The sequence below is a fragment of the Marmota monax genome, unplaced genomic scaffold (genome assembly GCF_021218885.2).
Source record: "Marmota monax isolate L192 unplaced genomic scaffold, Marmota_monax_Labrador192_F-V1.1 WCK01_AAM20220418_F8-fsc00083, whole genome shotgun sequence".
Lineage (NCBI taxonomy): Eukaryota > Metazoa > Chordata > Mammalia > Rodentia > Sciuridae > Marmota > Marmota monax.
In genome coordinates this window covers 597032-624209 of record NW_026692848.1, presented here as the reverse complement: position 1 = coordinate 624209, position 27178 = coordinate 597032, and the positions used below count along the sequence as shown (strand labels likewise).

General features: G+C 42.1%; 1 protein-coding gene across 1 annotated transcript; it reads right to left on the bottom strand.

The window, feature by feature from the left end:
- Positions 1 to 3109: 3109 nt before the first annotated feature.
- On the bottom strand, positions 3110 to 27178 carry Dynlt2 (dynein light chain Tctex-type 2). Its single transcript, XM_046449319.2, has 4 exons — positions 27068 to 27178; positions 14089 to 14328; positions 5169 to 5327; positions 3110 to 3389 (listed from the first exon to the last, which is right to left on the bottom strand). Exons 1-4 carry the CDS (start codon positions 27176 to 27178, stop codon positions 3279 to 3281), a joined length of 621 nt encoding a protein of 206 aa, XP_046305275.1. The 3' UTR covers positions 3110 to 3278.

Here is a 27178-nt window from a genome sequence, read left to right as displayed (position 1 = left end):
GGGGCGGCAACGAACCCGGTCCTGCCTGGGGGCCCATCCCCAATCCTGCGAGGAACTCTGTGTCCACGGGCCTCCTAGGGCTCCATCCCCGGTCGTGTGAGGCCCACTGGATCCCCTCCCCCCATCATGCAAGGCCCTCTGGATCCCCTGGCCTGGCCTGAGGGGACTCCATCCTTGGGCCTGTGTGTGGCTACCGAAGAGGCCGAGAGCCAGAGCGCAGCGCCTGCTCTCCTGGGAGCCGCTCACAGATGGCCTACCAAGTCCAAAAGAAGGCGCAGACCCCCAGCTCTTCGCAGAGATACAGCTAGCCTCAGCCTGTCCTTTCCTGCCTTTCCCACTTGCATGCTGTGGGAGATGGCCTTGCCCACAGTTGATAACCCTTAAACTTCATTCCAGTTGGTGTGTGCTTTCTTACAGACCAGCTTCCGATTCTACAAAGAACGCACCTGAGAAAATAGCCAGAAGTCCATGGAAGAAGGATGGAGTCAAAACTGCTCTGTCCGAGAGTGTGTAGATCGTGCTCAAAGAAACCTGCCACAAAGAAAGGGCATCTTTCCCCAAAGTTCTCCTCATTGACCAGGAGGAACCTCTGTTAGATTCTCTGGATAAATTCATAGTTTAAAAAAAAAAATGTATTCAGTTATTTGGTTCTACTCTTTCCCTAGATCAAATATGAATTGAAAACATATCATTACAAGCCAATGAATACTGATTCACCTTGCAAAACAAAGTATGAAGGAAACACCATAAGGATTAGATCCCTGCTGCCTGCCTCCCCCACCTGGGGCAGTTTCCCCTCCAAAGAGAATGATACAAACATATAATTGTATGTACAGGCAGCTTAGATAGGAGAAAACTTACAACTAGGAAAAAGTAAAGGTTGGGGTGGGGAGCGGATGGCAGTGGCAAATGCCTGTAATCCCAGAAGCTGAGGCAGGAGGCTCCAGAGTTCGAAGCCACCCTCAGCAATTTAGGGGGGCTCCAAGCAACTCAGTGAGATCCTGTCTCAAAATAAAGAAGAGCTGGGGATGCTGCTCAGTGGTTAAGTGCCCCTGAGTTCAATCCTTGGTACAAAAAAACAAACCAAATCATCAGGGTTGACATAGAATTTGAAATGTGTCTCACAACTCATTTATTGTCTGTGAAGTCAGAGGTAAATGATTTTACCTCTCGGGCCCTCCATTGACTCACTGTAGAATGAGGATAATAATGTCCAACTATTTCACAAAAAATTTTTTTCATGGCCTACCAACTATGAACTAAGAACTATGTTAGGTGCTGGGGATGGAAGTTATCATTCATTCACCGAATAATGCCTTACTTTTACTAAATGAAGCTCTGAGTTAGAAACTGGAAATACAGTAATGGAGGGGAAAAACAGAAAACTGTATGAGGTCACATGGAAGATATAGCTAGAGGTGAGGAAGAAACCCAAGTAACGTGGGGAAGGAGAAGGAAGATAGCTAACCTTCAAGGTACTGGAAGCCCTAGAAGTGTTTCAGAAAGAAGGACTGGTCAACCATGTCAATCACAAAGTTGAGCACAATGAGGACAAAGTAACGACCACTGTGGTTGACGACTTGGAACTAAGCAAACTGGACTTCAGTAGACTTGTGGTTTCAGAAACTAGATTGAATAGGCTTGAGCAATAGAAGGCTAGAAACTGGAGCCAGAAAAAAGACAAGTCTGAAAGTCTGTAAAAAGGTATCAGAGAAAGGGTGGCTGGTGAGGTGCTGCATGTTTGCATGCTGCCAAGAAACCCCAGCACAGGTGGGGAAAGCCTGATGTCACAGAGAGGGGAGATGCTAAAGAGGTGTGGGTGCACTTCCTCCCACCCACAGGGAAGACAGCATCCAGCTGCAGGGCTCTCTATGGATCTGGTGGCGGGAAAAGTGAAGGATTTTACTTTCCTTAATGAAATACAAAGTGAGACCTTAGCTGAAAGTGAATAAAAGAAAGGACTACAGAGGGTTTGAGGGGAAAAAAAGTTGGGGGGGGGGGGGCTGGGGTTGTGGCCATCTCCAATTTAAAGAAAAAAAAGAGTCAGAGCGAAGGGGCAGGAAAGAACTGTCAATAGGGTACCATGTGGGGTTTGCCTACTGAAGCTGGTATAGAGTGAGACTAGTCTGGTTTTGGGGTGTTCTCAGTCTACTTTAGCTGCCTGGATAATGATAATGGGGTTCATTCAGGAACAGTTCTCCCAGGTAAAGAAGAGGAGCAAAGGAATGTGGGGAGTTTTTACAGGATTGATTATAATGATGGGCTACTATGATTGGATCTGGAACAACCCCCCAAACCTTGAAAGTATGATCCCCAATGAAGCAAAGTGCAGAGGCAGGGCTTTTAGGCAACAACGGGGCCTCTCCTCATCAGTGGACTAATCCAGCAAAACAAAAGAAAGCCTCTCCCACCATTTCTTCGTGGCAGTGAGCCCAACAGGCTTTTCTTAGTTCAGATTGTAACTGTCAGAATCCTGCTTATGAGCACAGACATTCAGCCTGCTTCCCTCCAGCACGCTCTGTGCTTCCCACGGGAGGAGTCCCCACGGTACAGGGCACCACTTTCTCACACTGTTCCGTCCTCCCAAGTTGTCCTCCAGCCCAGGCCAAGGAGTGAACCATCCCTGGTGGTGTCACAGGAAGGTGATAACGTCCCACCAAGTCAGACAGATGAGCAGGAAGAGGAAAGAACTGGATCCTTGATTGAATGGCTTGGGAAATAAAATGTTTCTATTTCTTCAATTATGTTAGGTTTTTCAGTTCTGGTATCTAAAAATAGCTTAACAGACAAAGGATGAAAGCACCACAGGTTTGTAAGCATTCTGATTGGGGAGGGAAACTATTAGTTGGTGAAAAACTAATTGCATTAACACTTTCTTTCCAACTTGGTTTTCCTTTCAAAAGAACAAATACAAAATATTAAAAAATCATCAAAGCAAAGCTGCCCTTACAAGTTTCCAAAATGTGTCTTGATATCTACTTCATTAGACGTTTTACAAGACTGCATCTTAATTTCTTTTAAAAAACTAGTAAATGAATATTTCCCTATGCACCTACACCCACCTCTTATGCTACTTTGGGGTAATATAATGTTAATAAATATAACCAGTAAGCACAAGTGTAAATGTCTAGCTTTTGCATGTTTGTCATTAAAAGAAAACAATTAAGCTTCAATTGAAGAAAGAATGTAGCTGATCAGAACTATGAGGATCACAAATGTACACATTTCATTTATTCTTGAAAAGTTGGAGAATACTGTTTTTTTGTACATGTAAGGAGCTATTCACAATAAAGAGCAAATACCAAGGCCAGTGCCACATAAGACTCCGTCTCGTGTTTCGCTTCTACCCAGCTGTCCCAAGCAACATCCCAGATCCATCTGCTGGCAATCTGCGAGAGAAATTTTTTTAAAAGACCAATTTGAGCATATTAAGAAGTCATTTTAAAATCCACACTAGTTTTTTTTTTTTTTTAATAGTGCACCTACAACTCAGAAGGCTGTATCTCCCTCTCATGAAGAGACCCAGAGTGGTGCTGCTCAGTCCCTTTCTCCTCTCTGAAGGCTGGCAGTGCGGTGCAGTGTGTCCTGGGGCAGGGTCAGAAGCCCTAAGTGGGGACCCAGCAGCTCTGTATGTAGCCTACTCCACTGTAGTACAGACCACGGTAAGGAATCCTACTTTCCACTCTTAGAAGAATTTCATCCAAAGCCTGTTAGGACCCTGCCTTGGAGAAGCAGCAACAGGCAACTGATACCATCAGGCAGGCACCCCCTGGAATCCCAGTTTCTCTCTGTTTTCAAAGCCTCACGCCTGCTTCTCGGTAATGGATCTAAAATGGCCATAAATTCTTCGTCGACTCTGTTTCTTCACCCCTTGAGTGTGAGTTGGCCTTGTTATCTGCTGTGAACAAAATGTGGCCTTGTGTGACTCCCCCAGAGGTCTCACTCTCTGCTCTCAGCCTCCTGGAGAGCCAGATAGGAAACCTGCTCCATCCCCTGAAGATGGTCACTCTCATCTGGGGAGGCCTCTGGGACTTCCAGGCCCAGTAGAGTCACCAGAGACCTGCAGCTGGTTCAGGCTGAGCTGCCCCATGGTTCAGTGAACAGTTGCCGATTGTGTCAGACTCTTACATCCCGGGGAGCTTCTTGTCCCCTCACCACACTGCTCTCCACAAGCTGAAGCAGCCCAAGGGCATCCTGCCTCGGCTCCAAGTGCCCTCAGCTTGGACTGTCCCCAGGGGTCTCTGGCACAGCTTGTCCCCCTCCTCATCTGGACAGCAGAGGACCTTCCCTTCCCTAGGCAATCCCAAGCAGCCCTCTGGTACCCTCACTTCACCCCACCACGACTCTCCTAGGTACTCCACACCATCTAGGCCTTCCTGTTGCTCCACCATGTGTGCTGGGTGCTGTCTGTGGCAGAACTTCCCTGGGGAGCCAGGACTGCCTCTGTTGCTGGCTCTGCGTGGCCAGCGCCTTCACCTGCCCACATCCTTCTTGTGCTTCAGAATGCAGTTCCGCCCCCCATGAAGCCTCTGCAGATGGTGCAGAAACACAGGTTTTCACCCCTTTTGTCACCAGCTCCTGCACATTCACAGCCAGTTCCCCGGAGGCTCGGACTTGCTAGGCCTAGTGGTCTATCATCGTGATGCTACGCACAGCCTTGCTCCAGCTGGCATCTGTCCTGAGCCTGCGGTGCTGCAGCCCCAGGGCCACCTTGGACCGGGAGCCCAGGCTCCTGCAGTGCTTGCTGTACCCAGGGCACTGCTTCCTGAGACTCTAAACTGGAACACTTCATTTCCTTGACTGGAGAAAAGCTCCTGGGAACTCCTGGCCCATGTCTTATAATTCTTTGTATTTTCCTCAGTACCCAACATACATTAGTACCTCAAGTAAATTTACTGGTTAATTAACTTAAATGATATTAAGCTGCTATGATTGAGACACAGGGTAACTCTACAATTTAATAAATCATCAATAGAAAATGTTACATCTAGGTTAGTACTTTTCACATAATTCACAGTAAAATAAAGCATATTTAACAAAAGGATCCTTGCATTGAAGAGGCACCTCAGGACCCTGAAGTGTTTGGGGATCATCACTGTGAACACCAGACCCTCGGGAGGGGACACCTCACAGTTCTAAAGGCAGGTGCAGGGTCTGTGGGTACTTACGTTTATTGCTTGACCGGTCTTTTGAATAAATAATACTTTTATAATGAACTTATAACGGTGATACCCAAATTCTTTGACTGCTGATAGTATTCGGTCTGACAATTCAAGTGACAAATGAGAGAAGAGTTTATCATCATATTTGACATCTTTAAGATGTTCCTTTAAAAAATTAAGAAAAATACTTTAATTTTCAAAACAAATATTTTTGAATAAAAAAGTATAAAACATGCATCTAAATAACACGTTAAAATAAACATATTTGAGACAAAATAAGATTAAATAAATGTTACACTTACCAATTTATTTCAATAACAGTTTTGAAAAATTATTTTGATCTTCTAAATCATATTCGATTGCTCTTCATTATCAACACTTAAGCTGTAAGTCGGTGTTTACTAGACTCTGTCAAACAGTTATGAGGGAGACTCAAGGGGAATTTTTAAAGGTTTCTGGAAGTTCATAGGTGAAGAAAAGACACCTTTTGTAATTCGTATGTTGTTAAGATCTAGCTTTTAGACCAGAGCCTGCCTTGTGTGACTCCATCTTCCCCTGTCTCCTCAAACTAAAACCTACACTTCCTCCCCACCCCCTGTGGCCTCTCACACCTGGGGAAGTGCAAAGGCATGGAAGGTTAACAGGTTGGTCATGACCTGGAGGAAGCGAGCTGCAGCAGTACTCATCCTGTCCCTCGTGGACGGAACTGGACCACCTAACCACACCTGGAGGTGACTCCCTGGGCTCTGATCATGACACATGGACTGCCACCAGCCACTTCCACAGGATGTGAAACCAAATAAATGTGTCTCTTTGTCTCCCTCCTCCCTCCTTTCTTTCCTTCTCTCCTAGAAGTCTTCGGGGTTTGGAACTGGGGTTTTGACACTGTTTTCCCTTGGGGACTGGCTGTGGCTCCAGCCTCCCAATGCTGGTCTGGGGAGAAACTTGCCCCACCCCAGGTGCTGACTGGGACCTTGATCTCCAGGCTGGTCCGGTCAGGGTGTGGCTTCTCTAAACTGGCGTCCTGGGGCCACACACAAGCAGAGAAAGTGGTACTTGACAAGGCTGTTCCCCTAGTGTTTCCTTTCCTTTTCTTTTTTCTTTTCTTTTTTCACTCTCTTGTTGTTGTTGTTGTTTGTTTCTGTTCCCCACCCCCTTGATGCTGGTGATAGTAACAGATAGACTTGAGCCCTGGGAGCAGGAAGCAGCCGCCTGTGCTGACCCCCACATGCTTTCTTTAAAAAGCAGTTTACCTGCAGCACTGCCTGGCCTGAGTCAATAGGCTGCATTACATTCCTGAGCAAACAAGCGTTATCTGCAGGAGAAACACAGGTCTGAAACGTTGACAAGAAGAACACAAGTTACAATGGGGGTGATGGGGGGCCGAATATTGTGACCCTTACACAGACCAAGTCCCAGAACTTGGGAGATAAGGATAATTCCCTCAAACCGTAAAATCTATAAGAACAGTTTCCTACTAGAATTGGTCAGCATGATCCAAAGTGCCCTAGAGTTGTCCTGAACATCTACCATGCCCAGTGGGGACTTGGAAGTCGGATATTGTCCTATTGTCAGCGGGAGGTGGACTGGGGGAAACTCTGGAAACTGCTCTGGGACCCCCAACAAAGCTGGAGGGCAGGAGGGGTACACCATCCTTCTCCTCTCTGAGGAGACCCATTCTCTCCCTTCCAAGTGTCCCCTTGCCCTTTCTCTTATCCCTACAAAACACTTGTGCCTGCAACTCTGAGCAGCATGTCTGAGATTCCTCTGGTGTGATGGCAAGAACCACGAGAAAGGACATTGTGGCCAGCTCAGCTCTGACGACCATCACCCTGTGACGTCTGCAATGGAGCACCAGGCCCTGGTGTGCCCCAGGGCCTCTGTTATCTGCAACAGTGAAGTTAGGCATGTCTGCCTTTGGGAGCCACCACATCCAACTCACATACTCACAAGAATTGTCTGCAACTGTAAACACATGAATTGGCAATTAAACCCTAAACACCTTATTTTAAGAACTCTGGGGATTGACTAGAAAATAGATTTCTTAAACCCAAGGGATTATCCTAGCTGCATCCAAAATTCCCCACATTTCCCTTCTGTTAACCCGCCCCCCCCCCGCCCCCACGCACACACCTTAGAGGCCCCAGTGCTGGAACACTGGGAACACTGTCTCTCTCCTTTTGCAGTCAGTCTCTCTCAGGCTGTGGCCCCGTAGCCAGCCGACCAAGCATGCTACCTGTACTTAGTCAGATGCTTCCTCATACCCATCTGTGAGCTTGCCTAGAGAGCTCCATGCAAGCCTCAAACACCTTCCATATAAAGTGAATAGGTAATGGAGTAAGCTTTCCCTGTCCCCAAGTCCACAGGACTGCCTTCTCTGTCTTCCTACCACTGAGCTGTTCCCCTGACCTGAGTTTATGTAAACCAAGATCTAATCTAAATTCACGCATTATTTTCATAGGTACTTTTATAGATGATAGCTTCAATTGCCTGGCAAACTTTCTTAAGCCACCTTAATTTACATAAGCAAGAAGAAATTCTAGACAAGTTGCCATTATTCCTAATATCATATAGTCAAAAAATATGGTGGGACTGGCAATTCTAGAACAAAGGTAGATAGGAAGTGATGCATAAGCCGTGTCCACCCGACCAACAGTGCAGACAGAATATTGCCCTCTCACTGCCACCTGCTCCCACCTGCTCCCACCTGGCCCTTCCAGAGGACACTGCAGGTCAGAACCAGATAAGCAGATGGGATCCCTAGCACCAGAGTCCCAAAGAATAAAATCCCTAAAAGTCTAAATTCCCCAAAGAGCAAAATCCCAAAAATCACAATCCTGAAAGAATAAAATCCCAAATGTTGAAATTCTGAAAGCACAAATCCCCACAATTCCCACTAGAAAACAAAACAAAACAAACACAAAAACAAGCCAACATAGGCTAAGGGAAGCAGGGGCCAGGGGCCGTGTGCTACCTCACCCTGTCCCTTCACTCACAGCACGAGACCGGCCTTCAAAACCAACTGTCCTCAGGGCCTGAGACAGCAAGCACAAGACCCTGCATCCAGGTGCTGCAGACACACAGTCCCGCAGCCTGCAGAACGCACAGAGTGGCCAGGACTCTTGGTCAGGCACTTGGCTATCAGAGACAGGTTCCCATCTTTACCATGTCATCTAACAGGGAAACTGGAGCTGGCTTCATGTTGGTACTTTCACAACTGTCCCCACTGTTTTTTCGGTTTTTATCAAATATATAAAATTCATTCCACTCTTGGATCCAAATTCTGAAACTCATCTGCTCTGTATATATGAATGCTGGAGTAAGTGAAGCACTTCCCTCCGGATGAGTGAACTGGTCATGTGGCATGGCCATGATAAAAACTCCAGTTTAAAAATACCACTTTTCACTGCAGGGTCATCGTCACCACATAATCCTTGCACTGTTTTTGTTTTCAGTCCAAAAATTGGTCTATAGCCTTTTATTTCCTAACCATGGCATGACACCATTCTGCTCCTAATGCTGCTGAGAAGGTGCACCGAGCAGCAAGTGTTCAACAGTGGCAGGTGGACATCTGCCTTCGGTGCACTGCCAGCAAGGTCCCCTTAGAGTGCTGCAGTGTGTGCATGGGTCTTACGTGAGGGGTCCTAAGGCAACCGCCACAGGGGCACAGAATCTCCAAGCACAGGACAGTAAACTGGGAAAGTCCGTACTTCACAACACTGCAGTACATTTTTTCAAAAGCAATACTTCAATTATAATGCTCAAATCAACAACTAATGTGTTACTATTTTTTCCCCAAACTGGAAAAATGTTTGCTAAACTGTCAAGAAGAAAAGATGTGACTCTGTTTGTACTTAACACATATTCACAAGTGTTCCTTGCATCCTTACCTTGCACTAAAGATACTTTGGTAATATAATTTTTAAGTAATAGCTGTTTTTAAGACTGACCTGTAATGATGGTCACACTCCAATTTTTTGCAAGAAAAAAAAAAAGAAAAGAGTGGCTGGGGCAGTAGCTCAGTGGCAGAGCACTGGCCTTGCACGTGCGAGGCCCTGGGTTCCACCCTTAGCACCACATTAAAAATATAAAAATAAACATAAATGAAGTCATTCTGCTCATGTACTACTACAAACACAATTTTAAAAAAGGCGGGGGTGGGGGAGCGGGCTGGGGTTGTGGCTCAGTGGTAGAGCGCTCGCCTAGCACGTGCGAGGCCCTGGGTTCAATTCTCAGCACCACATAAAAATACATAAAATAAAGGTTTTGTGTCTAACTGCAATTGAAGAATAAATATTTAAAAAAAAGAAAAAGAAAAAAAACAGGCATAAAATCTGTGATGATTATGAGGTGAAATAGTGTTGGGCTGAGGTAGAGAGCTTTTCTAGCAAGTAGTGCAAAAAAACCCAAGTAAATAAAAATTAAATTAAAAAATATCAACTGTCTGCACAGGCATTCCTTTCAGCTGATGGCTTTCCAGGAGCTTTTAAGAATGAATTCAAGTCACATTGCCCAAAGACACTGGTAGTTACTGACTGCTTCAAAAACAAGTAGGACGGCGGGGCTGCGGCTCAGTGGTGGAGCACTTGCCTGGCATGTGTGACGCCCTGGCTTCCATCCTCAGCAAGACCCACTGACAATGCCCAGTGGGTGATCTGTGTGAGTGCCCTGGCATGGACCTCCATGTCCTCACAACAACCAAGAAGCCTGGCACAGAAATGGAGAACTCAACAGGGAGGGCTCCTGGCAGGGTACGTCGGTCGTGGAGGAGTGTGCAGAAGAGCTGCACCAACAGAACAACACAAGGAACTAGAGCCAATGGTGGCTCGAGGACCTCCTCTCAAGGGCCATCTACTCTGGGACACACTTTTTGGATATGTCAGTGCGGGGAGCCATCTGTGAAAAACACAGGAGGATCTTCTCTCCACACGAAGCCAGGGAGATTTTAGGTTTAGCTTTTGGAACAATCCTTAATAGATTGCCAAAGGCACATGACCTTTATCTTCACTTTGTTAGGAAGATTCTCATGGTCACTCAGGAGATGGGCGTAACCCGTTGGGAAATGGACAGCTGAAATGGACATATGAAAAAATGCTCATCATCTCTAGCAATCAGAGAAATGCAAATCAAAAACACTCTGACGCATCATCTCACTCCAGTCAGAATGGCAGCTGTTGAATATAAACAACAATAAGTATTGGTGAGGATGTGGGGGAAAGGCACACTCATATACTGCTGGTGGGACTGCAAATTGGTGCAGCCAATTTGGAAAGCAGTATGGAGGTTCCTTGGAAAACTGGGAATGGAACCACCATTTGACCCAGCTATCCCTCTCCTCAGTCTATACCCAAAGGACTTAAAAACAGCACACTACAGGGACACAGCCACATCAATGTTTATAGCAGCACAATTCACAATAGCTAAACTGTGGAGCCAACTTAGATGCCCTTCAGTGGATGAATGCATTAAAAAAATGAGGCATATATACACAATGGAATTTTACTCAGCAATAAAAGAGAATAAAATCATGGCATTTGCAGGTAAATGGATGACGTTAGAGAACATAATGCTAAGTGAAGTTAGCCAATCCCCAAAAAACAAATATCGAATGTTTTCTCTGATATAAGGAGGCTGACCCATAGTGGGGTAGGGAGGGAGAGCATGGGAGGAATAGATGAATTTTAGATAGGGCAGAGGGGTGGGAGGGAAAGGGAGGGGGCAGGGGACTAGCAAGGATGGTGGAATGTGATGGACATCATTATACAAAGTACATGTATGAAGACTTAATTGGGTGTCAACATACTTTATATACAAATAGAGATACAAAAATTGTGGTATATATGTGTACTAAGAATAGTAATGCAAAAAAAAAAAAAAAGAATAGCGTTACCCTAGATTAGGTAGAGGGAAGTGAAAGGAGGGGAAGGCAAGGGATGTGGGGATAAGAAAGATAGTAGAATGAAACAGACATCATTACTTTAGGTATGTATGTGACTGTATGACCAATGTGATTCCACAATATGTATAATCAGAAAAATGAGAAATTATATCCCATCTATGTATGATATATCAAAGTATCTAAGTGCATTCTACTGTCACGTATAACTAATTAAAACAAACAAAAAAATTTAAAAAGAAAGAAAGAAAGAAAGGAGCTTCCCCTTTCTCTACAGCCAGAAAACAAAGAAAGAGTTCCTCCCATCAGGGACAAAACATAAACCCCACAGGCACGCCCCAGTGGCCTACTTCCTGCAACCACACCTTACCTGCCTTCAGTTGCCATTCACGGAACCCCTATCAGGGTTATTAGGTTATAGATATACTATATTAGGTTATATACATATGTATATAGATATACATATTAGGTTACAGACCTCATAACCTAATCATTTCACCTCTGAACATTCTTGCACAGTCTTACATGTGAGCTTTTGGGGGACACCTCATATCTAAACCATAATAGCCTCCAAGCAAACTTTCTAAAACCAAAAAAAAAAAAAAGATTAGTTTATTCCTTTTTTAGGAAAGATAGTGAGAGGAGTCCTTTTCACCTGAAATAGGTAGCTTTTAGATACTCAAACTAGTGTAAACACTATTGGTATTAGTAATAATATTAAGCCACAAAATCGAAGAATCTTGTTTTAGGCCAACCTGCATTTCATTTTTGGGGTAGGGTTATTGGGTTTTTTTTTTTTTGTAGAGTGCATTTTGACATTCTGTATATACATGGAGTAGAACTTATTCTAATTAGCATCCCATTCTTGTGGTTGAACATGAGGTGGAGTTTCACTGGTCGTGTATTCAAACATGGACACAGGAAAGCCATGTCTGATCCATTCTATTGTCCTTCCTATTCTCATCCCCCTCCCTTCCTTTCATTCCCCTTTGTCTAATCCATGAACTTCTATCCCCCCCCCCCTTATTTTGTGTTAGCATCCACATACCAGAGAGAACATTCAGCTTTTGACTTTTGGGGGATTGGCTTATTTCACTTAGATTGATAATCTCCAGTTCCATATTTAGCAGAAAATGCCATACTTTCATTCTTCTTTATGACTGAGTAATATTTCATTGCGTATATGTATCACATTTTCTCTATCCATTCATCGGTTGAAGCACACCTAGGCTGGTTCGGAAGCTTAGCTATTGTAAATTGAGCTGCTATAAAACATTGATGTAGTCTAGTCCATTTACCAAGTGACACACAAAGCCACCAATTTGTAGTGGGGTCCAGACCAAAAATGGCTCTGCACTAGGTCCAGGCTTTTGCAAGATGTTTGGCCACTTGGCCCATATAATCCAGCAGGTCCAGTGTAGGCCCCGGAGGCCTTTAGGAATTTGGAACAAGCCCTTGCCATCATCTGCAGCTAACTAATCTCCTTGGTTTGCTACTGGGCCTTTTGGAGAGAATGAATACTTGATCGTGGGCCACCACATTGCCATGCAATCTGCCCATCATAAACCGCAAGCCAATGAGCCACTAGCAAAATTTCAGATTCCTGTATGCACAACCTCATGTTTCACTAGTCTAAAGGTCTCAGTTCCAGAAGAACAAATGCTTTCACCAGGAGACATAAGCATGATTCCGTTAGATTGGAAGCTATGAACTGGAAGGTATGCTGCTTGAACACTTTGGGCTCTTCATGCCTCTGGGTGAACAGGCAAAGATGGAGGAGCTACGGTATCGACTGGGGTGATTGATCCTAAACTGCAGAGGGAACGGCCCCTCTACAACAGAGGAAAGGGGAATATGTCTGGAATACAGGAGACACTTCAGTGTGTGGTAGTCGAACTGGTGTCCTGTGATCAGGTCCATGGAGAACTCTAACAGCACAATTCACACAGAACTGAACATGGCCCAGATTCCTCAGGAATGAAGGCTTGGGTAACTCTGCCAGGTGAAGAACCAGGGCCAGCTGAGGGGCCTGCTGAAGGCAGGGGTAACAAGTGGAGGCAGAAGGTAGCTATGAACACCAGCTATCACCACGCACCAGTTACAGAGCTAAGCCCCTAACTGCCATGAGCACTTCCCCCTTCCTGAATGTGTGTGGACAGACATTAACAAGAAGTGTATTTATTTTCTTTCCTGTCACATTCCCTTGTCATGTAACATGGAATACACTGACTCTCATTAGTATGAAATTATTGCTGATTTTACATCACAGTATTTAAGTTACAGGATAAGAAAAGTGTGAACCCCACTCAAGAACCTTTCTCCTATCCTGGGGAAGAAATCATTGGATGTTCAGTTGTATACAGGTTCTTTGTTTCACATTAGGTAGTTTTGACACTGTGATCATCTCTGGATAGGCTTTGTTTTAAGGAGATTTGTACGGATGCTCACTTGACAAGTAGACTTGTGTTTTAGGTGTCCACTCGACTGGGCTAAGCTCCAACGCTGTTAAGTTATGTCTGGTTGTGTCTGTAAGGAAGCTTCCAGAGATTGCAAACTCATGTATTAATTGACTGAATAAATAAGATGACCCTCACCAATGTGAGTGAGTGTCGTCCTCTGTTTAGGGCTGAACAAGGTGAGGGAGGGAGGAAGGCTGACTTCTCTCTGCCTGAGCTGGACACTGCTGCTCCAGGTTCTTGGACTGGGACTGGGAGTCGGGCCATCAGCTCCTCTGGCTCTCAGGCCATTGGATTCAAACTGAAGTACGCCACCAGGTTCCCTGGTTCTCCAGCTTACACTCAGCAGAGTTGGGACCTTTGGACCTCTGTAGCTCCATGAGCTAATTCCCATAATAAATTCACACACACACACACACACACACAGAGTTTTTCTGGAAAATCCTAATAAAATACTACTATTGTATATATCTATCAACTTATCCTTATTTGATTATTTTGTGGTGCTGGGGATTGAACCAAGGGCACACCGGGCAAGTGTTCTTTGACTAAACTATACCTACCCCCAACCTACCATTAATATTTGCTGGACTTTGGTTTCTACTGAATGAGCTTGGAACTTCTTCAGTGGCTCCATTCTATATGAATTAGCAAACTTTAATTTTGCCAGGGCACTCTTCCATTCTTTACCTATATCAGCGATAGAGTCATCAAACGGCGGTTCCACATATTGAACATCATGAAAAGAATCTCTTAGTCTTTCTCTTAAGATCTGGGCATACTGAAGTGGGGAGAGATGGGAGGAAGAGATAAATTAATTTTTAAATTGTCAAGTGCAATTTCAGATTGAATAACCCTGATACAGTGGGATAGGCATGACACAGAGCTTGGTATGGTTTGGATATGAGGGAATCCCTCAGAAACGTTCGTCTGAGACAATTCATAAATGCTCAGAAGTAAAATGACCAGGAGACCTATATCCTAGTTAGTGGAGAATCGATCTGATGGGTCAATAATTTGAAAGGACTGCTGTACTGGTGAGAGCTGTAGGCAGTAGGGTGTGGCTGGGGGATGTGCGCCACTGGGCTTGTGCCTTTGGGGTTCATATTTTGTCCCTGGTGAGTCACTTTCTGCTTCCTGGCTTCCCTGAACTGAACACTTTCCTCTGCTTTGCCCTCCCACCATGGTATTCTGCCTCAGCCTGGGACCAAAGCTATGGAGTTGGTCAACCATGGGATGAACCTCTGAAACTGTGAGACAAAGCAAACTTCGCCTTCTCTAGGTCATTCTTGTCAGATATCTTGGTCATGACAACACAAAGCTACCTCACATGGAAACTGGTACTGAGCAATGAGGTTGTTGCATGTGTTTCGAAGCCTTTGGAACCAGTTTTCAGGAGGAGGTTGGAAAAGTTTGGAGATGCAGGCAGGAGAAGCCCTAGAATTTTCTAAGCAGAGCTTAACGAGTGATTCTGGTGGGACTCAGAAAAGCAGAATGCTGAGAGACAATGCAGACAGTGAAGACTGTGTTCTTGACATTTGAGAGGCTCAGGAAGTATTGAAAACTGAGGCCATTCCTGTCACATTCTGGCCAACTGGTGTACATTTTTGTCCTGAGACTTCCTGTGAGGCTGAGTTTAAAGGTGACGGACTGACCAATCTGGAGGGGAATTTCAAGGCAGCATATCATTCGGGCACTGGCATAGGTATCGCTCTGGCTTATTATCCCAGTTACTCTAAGAATTTGGAGCAGAAAGCAGAGGAGAGAGATTTTTTAAAATTGCAATTTGGCCAGAAAAGAGCATATAAAACTGGAGCCACAGAAGTTGTGGTGGCTGATGAGATGACCACCACTAGAGACAAGTACTTCGCACAGAGACAACAGAGAAGGTGTCTTGGGAATATCTCAGGAATTGGCAAGACCACACCAATGGTAGGCTCAAGAACATGAAAATGAAGACTTCTTTGAGAAGAGAGCCTGGGGGCACCCTGCTCACATAGGGGTGCCTAAGAAGCTGTTTTCCCGGGAGAACAGCTTAGCCACTCAGGCACTTAGAAGCCACAGCTGTCATGGTCCAAGAGGGCAAGGCTACTGCTTGAGTTGGCAGTAGATGTTGGTATCATCATATGGTGCTGGTTCTGCAGGAGTGCAGGGTCGTAGAGCGTGGAACAGGGTCAGGTTCCCTGCAGGCAGCCCCTGAGAGGGTGATGTGTGAAGATGCAGAAAGAAAACGGAAGGTACAGTGGCTTCTACTGGGATCAAGAGACGCCCATAACATGGAATGACTATTGAGGAATGACACTGGCCACAGACAGAGCCTGTCTAAGAGAGACACCGTGTGGGCCGCACCTGGCAGGACCAAAGGGGTGGGGCTGCCCAAATCCTTTAGATGGGACATATACCACCATGTGCCCTAGATGCCAGACATGGTATCTGGGTTTCAGTACTGACTTGGTCCCATTCTTCCTGTCCCTGTTCCTTCATTTTGAAATGAGAATGTTTACTCTGTGACAGCATGGAGTGGATCTATGTAACTTGCTTTTGAGTTTTACATGAATTCACAGTCAAGAATATACCTTGAGTCTCAGGAGACTTTGGACTTGGACTTTTGGGCAATGCTGGAACTATTTAGACTATGGGGCTCTTGGAAATGGACGAAATGTGTTTTGCATTATGTGATGGGCATGGGCTTTGGGAGGATAGGGTGGAATATTATGGTGTGGATATGAAGAATCCCCTGAGAGTTTGTGATTAGATTATGAGAGTTGTAAACTCATCGGTGGATTAATTCATTTGATGATAATTAATTATTTAATCTGAATAATTTAATCTGATTTGATGGACTGATGATAACTTGGGGGGATAACTGTAGGCAGGTAGGGTGTGGCTGGAGGAAATAGGTCACTGGGGGAAGCTCTTGGGATTCATATATTGTCCCTGTGCCTTCACCTCTCCTCTCTCTACTTTCTGACTGCCCTCAGTGGAGCATCTCTGCCATGTCCTTCTGTCACCATGTTCTGCCTTATCTTGGGCCCAGAGCCGAAGTCGGTTTATGGTGTACTGAACCTTGGAAACCATGAGCCAAAGTAAACTTCTCTTCCTATAAATTGTTCTTTTCACGTATTCTGGTCACAAAAATGAAAACCTGACTAACACTCAAAAATCTGTTACAAAAAACTTTTATGAAAACGCAGTCACTAAATCCTAGATTTACTCTTAGCTATCAACTTGGTGTAAGCAGAAAAAATGAATCCTTGTGTTTTAGTCAGCTTTTCCCCTGCTCTGACTAGAGGAACTGACCAGAGATGGAACAGGGTCAGGTTCCCCTGGAACCTGCTCCATGCAGGAGGAGAAGCTTATTTGAGGTCTCACAGTTTGAGAGGTCTCAATCCATAGGCAGCAAGCTGCACTCCTCGAGGTTCATGACAGAAGAGTGTGGAAGAGGGAAGCAGCTCACATGATGATCAGCAAGGGGAGGGAGGGAGAGAGGGAGAGAGGGAGAGAGGGAGAGAGAGATACCCCAAAACCACGCCCTCAAAGACCTCCTCGTCCAGCCACACCACCTTCAGTCTCCACTCAGTAATCCCATCAGGGGATTAACTCACTGATTGGGTTAAGGCTCTTATAACCCAATCATTTCTCCTCTGAACCTTCTTGCATCGTCCCACACATGAGCTTTTGAGGGACACCTCACACCCAAACTATAACAACTTGTCTTTTTGCGTACATACACAAATATACCACAAAAGGTACGAAAGAACTGGAAACAAAAGTGGCCTCCAGAGAGGGTGACTGAATAGCTGGGGCACAGGGGCATAAGGAAGACCTTTCATAATCCTTGCCCCAACATTATGAAAACATTATCCGTCATTGCACCAAACGTATTCTACTTTTATTTGTCTCTGAATAATACAATTATTTAGAAAACACATTCATAGCCTCAGATTGAAAATATAACAAAACTGAATTGACTTGGCATAAGTCCATGATTTCAGGCACAATTTTCATTTTCTGACACCCACATGCATGAAGGAGATGTCTACTTAGAGCCTAGTATGCTCCAGATGAATGCTCTAGCCTATTAAAATGGTGACCTTCATTTTGTAACATCCATTTTTTCTTACCTAACTGCTTCACTAAACCTTTCAGTTCTATGTTAAATAAAAATAGAAAAATAGATATCCTTTCCTTGCTCTTGATATTAGAGAACAGACTTCCAGCCTCTTACCACTTCAAACATTTTACCACTGAGTAAGATGTTTGGTGTGGCTTTTCATATACACGGTTTTGATAATACTTTCGGTTCTTTCCCTTCCTGATTTCTCCAGTGTTTGTATAATGAGAAGAAGTTGCATTTTGTCCCATGCCTTTTCTTCATCAATTGAGATATTCATGGTATATTTCTTTAGTTGATTTATGTGATGTATTATTGGCAGATTTTCATATGTTGAAAAATCCTTCCATTTCAGGAGCTAATCCCACTTGGTCATGGCATATAATCCTTTGAACATAATGCAGAATGCTAATTTTTTTAAATGTTTAGTTGTAGCTGGACACAATACCTTTATTTCATATTTTTATGTGGTGCTGAGGATCTAACCCAGTGCCTCACACTTGCAAGGCAAGTGCTTTACCACTGAGCCACAACCCCAGCCCCAGAATGCTAATATTTTTGAGATTTTTTTCATCAATATTCATATGAGATACTGGTCTATAGCTTTCTTTACTTATAGGGTCTTTGTCTGACTTTGGAATCAGGGTAATGCTGAATTCACAGGATAAATGAAAAAGCACTCCTTCTGCTTCTATCCTCTGAAAAGGATTGTAGAGAATTCAAATAATTCCTTCCTTGACAACTTGGTAGGATTTATCAATTAACCAATCTAGGTCTGGTGGTTTGTGTTTTGGAAGTTTACTGATTCAATTTTTTATTCAATTAAACATATTTTTATAGGCCTATTGATATTTTCTATTTATTTTTTGTGTGAGATCTGGAAGATTGTGTCTTTCAAGGAATTGCTCCATTTCATCCATGTTATCAAATACGTGGATACTGAATTGTTCACAATATTCTTTCATCATCTTTTTCATGTTCACGAGATCTATCATCAAGTATTTCTTGTATTTATATTAGACCTGTACCCTCTCTTCATGGTAGCATGCTTAGAGGCTTACTGCTGTTAGTGATATTTTCAATGAAACACTTTTAAAAAAAAATCTATTGAGTTCCTGTTTTCAATTTCATTCAGTTCTTCTGCTTACTTTGAATTTAATTAGCTCTGTTTCATAGTTTAAGACGAAAACTTAGTTTCATTAGATTTTTCTTCTTCTGTAATATTCGCATTCAATTCAGAATTCCAAAGTTTTCTTCTAAGAACTGCTTTTGCTGCATTCTGACATCATGGGCTTTTTCTTTTTCTGGTAATTGGGATTGATTCCAGGGGATACTACCAATGAGCAACATCCTGGGCCCCCCCCCCCCCCCTTTTATTGAAACAGTATCTGGCTAAGTGGCCCAGGCTGGCCTTGAACTTGAAATACTCCTGCTTCAATCTCTTGAGTTGTTACAATTACAGGTATGTTGTTTTAGGAAATTTCTTGAAATTACTTCTTTGGGTAATTTATAAAATGTGCATTTTATAAGTGTACTGTTTGATCTCCATATATTTTTAAAATTCAGTTAACTTTCTATTACTGATTTCCAGTTTGATTCCATGTGGTATGAGAGCAGTCATTGTGATCTCTACTTTTTGAATTTGTGAAGCTATGTTTTATGGTGTATCTTAGTGAAAGTTTCCTCCAAGCTTGAAAAGAATGAGTATTTTATGGTTATTGAAGAAAAAATTAGTGGATGACCATTGTTGATGGTGTTCTTGCGTTCAAATATGTCCTTATATTTTCTGCAAAATGAATCTGTTCATTTTTTTTAAAATTATTTTTTAGTTTTAGGTGGACACAATATCTTTTATTATTTTATTTTTTATTATTTTATCTTTTATTATTTTATTTTTTATGTAGTGCTGAGAATCGAACCCAGAGCCTCACGCACGCCAGGCGAGCGCGCTACCACTTGAGCCACATCCCCAGCCCGAATCTGTTCATTTTTAATAGAGGTGTGTTGAAGTCTCAACTATAATAGTAAATTTATGCATTTCTCCCTTCTCCCTTTGTGTCATGTATTTTAAGAAAAAAATTTTGGTTGTAGATGGACACAATATCTTTGTTTTATTTATTTTTTTATGTGGTACTGAGGATCGAATCCAGTGCCTCACACATGCAAGGCAAGTGCTCAACCATTAAGCTACAATCCCAGCCCCTTGTGTCATGTATTTTGATGTTGTGTTATAAATTACATACCTATTAAAAATTGCTATGTTCTTATTGGAGAACTGTCTCCCTTAGCATTATGTAATGCCCAACTTTATTCCTGATAATTTGTCTTGCTTTCCAGTTTCCTTTGTCTGAAATTAATATAGCTGCTCCCAGTTCACTTTGATAGTCTATTCATTTTTCTTTTTAAAATTGTTACATTATAAGTAATTGTGGCATTCATTATATCATATCTGTACATGCACATAACAAATTTGGCCAATCTAATTTCCCATTACCTTCCATTTTGCTTCCCCATTCACTTGTTACTGTCCTGATCTCCCTTTCATAATTTTAATTTCATTATAATTATACATAAAGGCAGGATTCACTGTCATACATTCATACATGAACAGCATAACTTGGTAGACTCTCCCCCCAGTACTTCCCCATGTTCTCCCCTTCTGCCTCCCTCTTGATCTCTCTTTTATTTACTTTTAATCTATACATTTTTATGGTTATTGCAGACAACACAGTTGAATGCTCTTTTTTGGGGGAGGGTATCCGGAATTGAACTCAGGGGTACTTGCCCCCTGAGCCATATCCCCAGCCTTATTTTGTGGTTTTTTTAGAGACAGGGTCTCACCGAGTTGCTTAGCGCTGGCTTCGAATTTGCGATCCTCCTGTCTCAGCCTCTGGGATTACTGCTGTGGTCACCAGGCCCAGCCGAATGCTCTTTTTAATCCACTAGCAATTGCTCTCTTTAGATTGCTGTATTCAGCCACTGATATCCAAAGTGGTTACGGACCCAGCTGGATTTGTATCTAATATGTTGTGGCTCTTTTCTGTTTGTCGCCCTTTTTTCTTTGTTCCTATTTTTGTTTTCCGTTCTTTTTCTTTATATTATGGTTTTGAGAATTTCATATAATTCCATTTTCTCAGCTTTCTTAGCATATCAGTTATATTCCTTCCTCCTCCTCCTTCTCTCTGGTTACTCTAGAAAACACACAACAAACCCAAACCCATTTTCAACTAATACTAAATATATTAGAAGTATAATTACAATAACAAAATAATTCTAATTCCTCCCTCCCACCCCTTTTATCACTGGTCTCATTCATCTCATTTATATATGAGCACACATAAGCTGATATATATACGTAATATATCCATTATGTATCTATTAAGTATAATTAGAAACACCATTGCTATTATTTTGAACAAATCAGTTAGATTAAGAATAGAAAAATAGGGCTGGGGCTGGGGCTCAGTGGTAAAGCTCTTGCCTAGCATGCGTGAGGCACCGGGTTCAATCCTCAGCACCATATAAAAATAAACAAATAAAATAAAGGCATTCTGTCCATCTACAACTTCAAAAAAAATTAAAAACATAGAATATAAAAATAAAGGTTTTTATTTGAGCTTTTCTTGTTTTTAATATTTTTTTGGTTATCAATGGATCTTTATTATTTATTTATATGTGGTGCTGAGAATTGAACCCAGTGCCTCACACATGCTAGGCAAGTGCTCTATCACCGAGCCACAACCATAGCCCCTTATTTGACCTTTTCTTATTCCATCTTTGATATTCTTTTCCTCATGTACATCCAAACTTCTGACCTATTTTATTTTCCTTCTCTATAAAGAACTTTTTTGAACATTTCTTGCAAGGCAGGTTTCTAGCAATGAATTCCATTATTATTTGTCTGAGAAAGTCCTTATTTATTGTTTATATTTATGGAGAATTTTGCAGGATATAGAATTCTAGGTTGATGGATTTCTTCTTTGAATATTTTCCCCTCCACTTTATTCTTTCTTGCATTGTTTCTGAGAGGTGGATATAATTATATCTTCACCGAGTATTATTTTCTCCCTCTGGTTTAATTTTTCTAGTTTGAAAATTACATGTTTTAGTTTTTTTTTGTTTGTTCGTTCATTTTTGGCATTTTTCCTGCTCTGTATTTCCTAATCTTCCTGGATCTGTGTTTTGGTATCAACTATTATTCTCAGTTATCATTTCTCAAATACTTCCATCTGTTCCTTTCTTTATTCTTCTTGTGGTATTTCTGTTATGGTTAACTTACACAGTTTGTAGCTCCATCACAGTCCTTGAATATTCTTTTTAGTCTCTTTTCAGGTTTGGAGGTTTCTATTGACATATCCTCAAGTTCAGAGGTTTTTCCTTAGCTGTGTCCAGATTGTTAAGTAATAAGTAATAAGATAATCTCCATTTCTCTTAGAAGTTTTGAGCTCTAGCATTTGCGGGGGTGGGGGGGGAGGTCCTTAGGATTTTTTTCCATTGTTCATGTGTTATGCTATTTTGTGAAGTATGTTCCTCAACACATTAATCAGTTTGAAATTTCCTGATAATCCCCATCTGTTTATCTGTTTCTGATGCTGGGCTTTTTTTTTTTTTTTAATCTTTTGGTATGCCTTTTAATTTTTTCTTTATAGCCATACATGATTGGGTAAAAAGAACTATTGTCAATGGGCCTCCAGTAATTTGATGGTAATGGACAGGAGGAAAGGAAGCATTACATAGTCCTATGATTAGATCAGGTTTTTAGTGAGCCTTTGCATCTGGACTATGAATTTCACCGTGCCCCCCACGTTCCCTTAAATGAAACAGAATGGCTAGTACGGGCTAGAATTCCTTTTACTCAGTGAGTTACTCTGAAAATTAACTAGTTCCTCCTGAGGGCAACTCTTGTTAAGAACAGAATATTCTGATGGATTTAAAAATGTTACCTATTCATGCTTTGCTTGTTCCTCTGCCAGAAGCATGAGGGAGTACTCTGCGATATTTATGGTTCAACTTCTGAAGATAAATCCCCCAAAAAGCAAGAGGGCCACATTATGTCCGAGTCCCTCTAGAATTTTTAACTTTGAAAATGAAAAACACCTAACTCCTAGCAATTCACCAATTACATCTCCGGTTTCCACACCCTGAACCTGGTTTCTGCAGGCTCGGTTCTGGTGTGCGGTGATTCTATCACTTGTCCATCGCCAATTCAAGATGCAGCAAAGGTGTCCTACAACCTCACTTCTCTAACATATCTAAAAATATTTTTTCAGTTTGTTCAGCTTTTTACTACTTGTTAGAATGGAGTAATGCCTTTGCGTTCCTTATATCAAGAACTGCAAATGAGAATTCTTTGTTTTCAAAACATTTTAGATGGGTATAGAATTCTAGGTTTATGTATTTTCTTTGAGTGAAGATAATGTTCAACTGCATTGTTCTAATAAGTCTGCTGTTGTTTTGATGTTCTGTACATGTGTTTTTCCTAGTTGTCTTTACACTTTTAAATCATTAGTTCAAGTATATCTTGACATGATTTTCATGTTTCTTGTGCTTGGAATTGAGACTCTTAAATTTATGGGCTTACTGTTTTCATATTTGGAGATCTCATTTTTTTCAAATATATTTTTATCTGTCCCTTCTTCTCTTCATTTGAAAACTTAAATTACAAGAATATGAGGCCACTTGAATTTAGAGTATAGCTCACTGCCATCTCCTAATATTTTCTTTCTAAATTCACTAATTCTTTCTTTTAATTCCATTAAGTGCATATCATCTCTGACACTGTATTTTTGCATTGTCAACTATAGAAGTCTCATTTGGATTTGACACGCTTGATCTTTGTCTACATTCTTGGTTACATGGAATGTAATTGTCGTAACTGCTTTGATATAATGATTCAATTTGATTAAAACGAATACAGGAACTTGTTATTAAAACAACTTTAGTATCCTTGTATCCTATCTTTGTGTGATTCCTGGGCCTATTTTTTTGTTTCTTCTCATTTTGGGATTTTTTTTCTTGTTTCTTTGTAAGTCTACCAACATTTATTTGAACACCAGACTCTATATTTCACCTTGCTATCTTTGTATTACCACAAACGTTGTTTACCTTTCTCCTAAGATGTAGGGATTTGGGAAGGATTTGGTCCTCTTCAGTCTTGCTTTCCACCAGGGCAGACCAGGGAAATCTGGACATTTGCTCGCCATTTTCCCCACTAATGAGGTGATATACTTCACACTACACTGACCACATGCCAAGACATGAAAAGTCCTAGGACCTTCAGTGCTCTTATCGGTGGGAGCACAACTATTTTGTGTGGGTCAATGTATTCACTTCTGTTCCTTTTGAGTGATGCTTTTTCTGATCTCAGGTGGTTTTCTTACCAAGTGAATTGAAAGACTAAGCTGAAGACTCAAGGAAACCGTCAGCAGCTCTCAAGCTGTTCATGCACCTTTTCTTTCTGATCCTCTGAGGTCTGATGCTATTTAAGGTAGCCTGGAAACTCATCAGGCAGTAAGGTGGAGGCAATATTGGGGCTCACATTACCTCTCTCCAAAATTTCTGTCCTGTAGTACCTGACATCTAGCCAAATGCTCCATATATTTCCTGCACCATTTCAAGTAGTTTCTGGTAGGAGTTACTTTAAGTTGGCTACAAGTAGAAGTTCATCAAATGTTATTTTGATCACCTCTTCTATGCCTCTTTTAATTGTATAAGAGGCATTGTTTGCTCCCCAAATCTATTAAAAAGGGTCATTTTGTTAAGTTTATTGAGAGTGCTTCTTTAATATAAAGTGCCACCTTCCTTTTCACTACAATATACTGAAGGGATATAACTCCATTGTATTATTAACAGTAGCTCCCAATTGCAATGATTCTCATGGGTTTGGTGCACAAGCACTTTCTCAAACTAACCCTTTGAGACTATTCTGAAAATTACATCTCTGTCATTTCTTCTTTCTGTATAGGATTGGCCACCTGGTTTAGTAAGCTTTTATTAAAAGTATTTTACTCTTTTAAGAAACAGTCTTTGTACTCATTTTTTAAGACTCAATTATGTAGCCAGGCACAATAGTGCATGCCTGTAGTCCTAGTGGCTCAAGAAGCTGAGGCAGGAGGATAATGAGTTCAAAGCCAACTCAGCAACAGTGAGGTGATCAGCAACTCAGTGGGACCCTGTCTCTAAACAAAGTACAAAATAGGGCACTCAGTGGTTGAGTACCCAAGTTCAATCCCTGGTACAAAAAAAAAAAAAAAAAGACTCAATTAGAAATATGATCCACCTTTTGGTATCTACTAATCCAAGACGAGTTTAACTACTTCACTTACTGATGCAGCATCTCCTTACATCAAACTTACTTAACAGTCCCAGAATAAAATGAGCTTGCTCATTAAATGTCATTAATGTTCATCTCAATGCTATTTGCTAATGTTTAAGGTTTTCAAATGCATATATACAAGACCTATCAATTTTTCAATCTAAATTTTTAGATCTTTACAAGCAGTAGAAATTGATTCTTGTAAAGCAAAAATGTATTATACAGGAGTAGTTGGTAGACTAGAAGATTAGCACTAGACTCAGAAAGACACATGGGGGCTCTTCAGCTTGCATTTGCAATCTGGATCAACCTCAATCATTTTTTTTCTGTATCATTCCAAAGAATACATCTAACTGAACTAATCTGGGCTTCATCCTCACTCCAAGGTAAAGAAAGGGGCTGCCAATTCCACTGAAACTTTCTCCGATGGGGGATGAGTTAGTTCTCTGAAGAAAAACTGAGGTGCTACCGCTAGAGAAAAGACATGAATGCAGGACAGCTGAAGAGCTATTCATACTGGTTAAACTGATCCCTAAGTTTTCCTATATTCAGAAATATGGAAATCATCTACTACTTGAAAGTTAAAAATGACTACAAGTCAGTGTCCTTATGTATACTTAGTGAACATTTGTAGAATGATTTGTTACTGGCCTATGCAAATCTCTTACCTCTAGAAAACTAGATTTTAAAGATTATGTTTCATCATATTTATAACATATTGATATAGGACAGAAGACACTGAACACCCAAGGAATTTTCAGAAAGCAGGTTTATTGACTGCAGCTAGCCGATCCTGAGTGTGGCTCATGCATGAAATTCTCCTCTAGATCCCAAGTCTAGCAATTCTTTGGACTTTATACCCAGTTTCTTTTTTTGCGGGGGGCGGCTGGGAGGTTTACATTTTTGCAGAAGTCTACATAAAAGTATATATATTTTTTTCTTTGAGTTCTCAGAAACTGCTTTTCATCCCAGTTCTTGGAACAGTCAGAGATTTTAACAGGTTATACCACAAAAGCAGAGTAACAGCCATCAAGTCCACAGTTAAATTTAGTTTTTTGCAAGACCAAGCAGGGCAAGAGGAAATAGGAGCCCTTTTGCAGAGATCTTTGCTGATATTTTGTTAATAAGAACAATTGTGATGAGGGTCTCTAGAGAAGCTTAATTAAGATGCACTGGTGGAGGAGGGGGTGCCACTACAACATACGCTGCTTTGGTACATGTCCTCCTCATTCTGAGGTTAGCCTATATACAAGTATAGCTCCGTGTCTTCTCATCTTGAATCGAGACTCATTCAAATTTCAATTTTAGTAGGCAATAAGTTTACAGCAGTCACTCTTGTCTGCAGTATAGGAAGTTTTCAATAGGCAGAGTTTGGGAACATCTAGTTTTAAATGCAACACAATTAGATTCCCAGCTTTGTTCTGCTTTGTCTTACTTCTGTGTGAATGTGGCCTACTTACTTTTCTTCTATTAATTTGTTCCTTCCTTTGCAAAAGGTAGCCACCAAGCAGACATTAGAAATTGCAATGCTGGCTTAGCATTTTTGGGGGGAGTTTGTGTGTGTGAGTTCTCACTTTTTTGTTTTTAACTTGGGAATGATCTTGAACTTTTGTGTTCTGCCTTGTATTTACATATTAATCCTACTGATGATGGGTTCTATGATGTAGGTGTGATGAGAAACCACTACAGGAGTTCCAGGACACAGGTTCTGGTTGTAGTTCTATCATTAACGTCTTGTATCCTTGAGCATTTTTTTCCCCCTCCAAGTCTCAATAAACTAACTATATTAATGATTTTCAAAGTCCATTCATATGGAAATACTGTATTTTACCACTAATGAAAGTTGACGAACGCTCCCATTAATATCAAGCTAGCAGAAAATATCCAATTTCATTCCCTGCGTAAACCTTCCATTCTGAGGCTGCTAATTCTTAAGCACTCCAAACGTCTCTCCTACCAGCTTTTCCCCATGTACCTACGGTACACATATGCTCATCTGGGCCGGCGACGGCGCGCTTCTGTGCAAAGCGGCTAACTCAGAGGTGGGAACCGCCCGGGCAGGTCGGGCGCGCGGGCCAGGGCGCTCCCGGCACGAGGAGGACCGGCGGGGCGGGCGGCACTCACTGCCTCCTTCTCGAACATGCTCGGTCTCCGATCCCTCCGGGGGCCCGGCGACGGCTGCGCAGGAGGGACCGGGCTGGGGGATGGCTTGGTGCCACGACCTCGCTTCTCCAT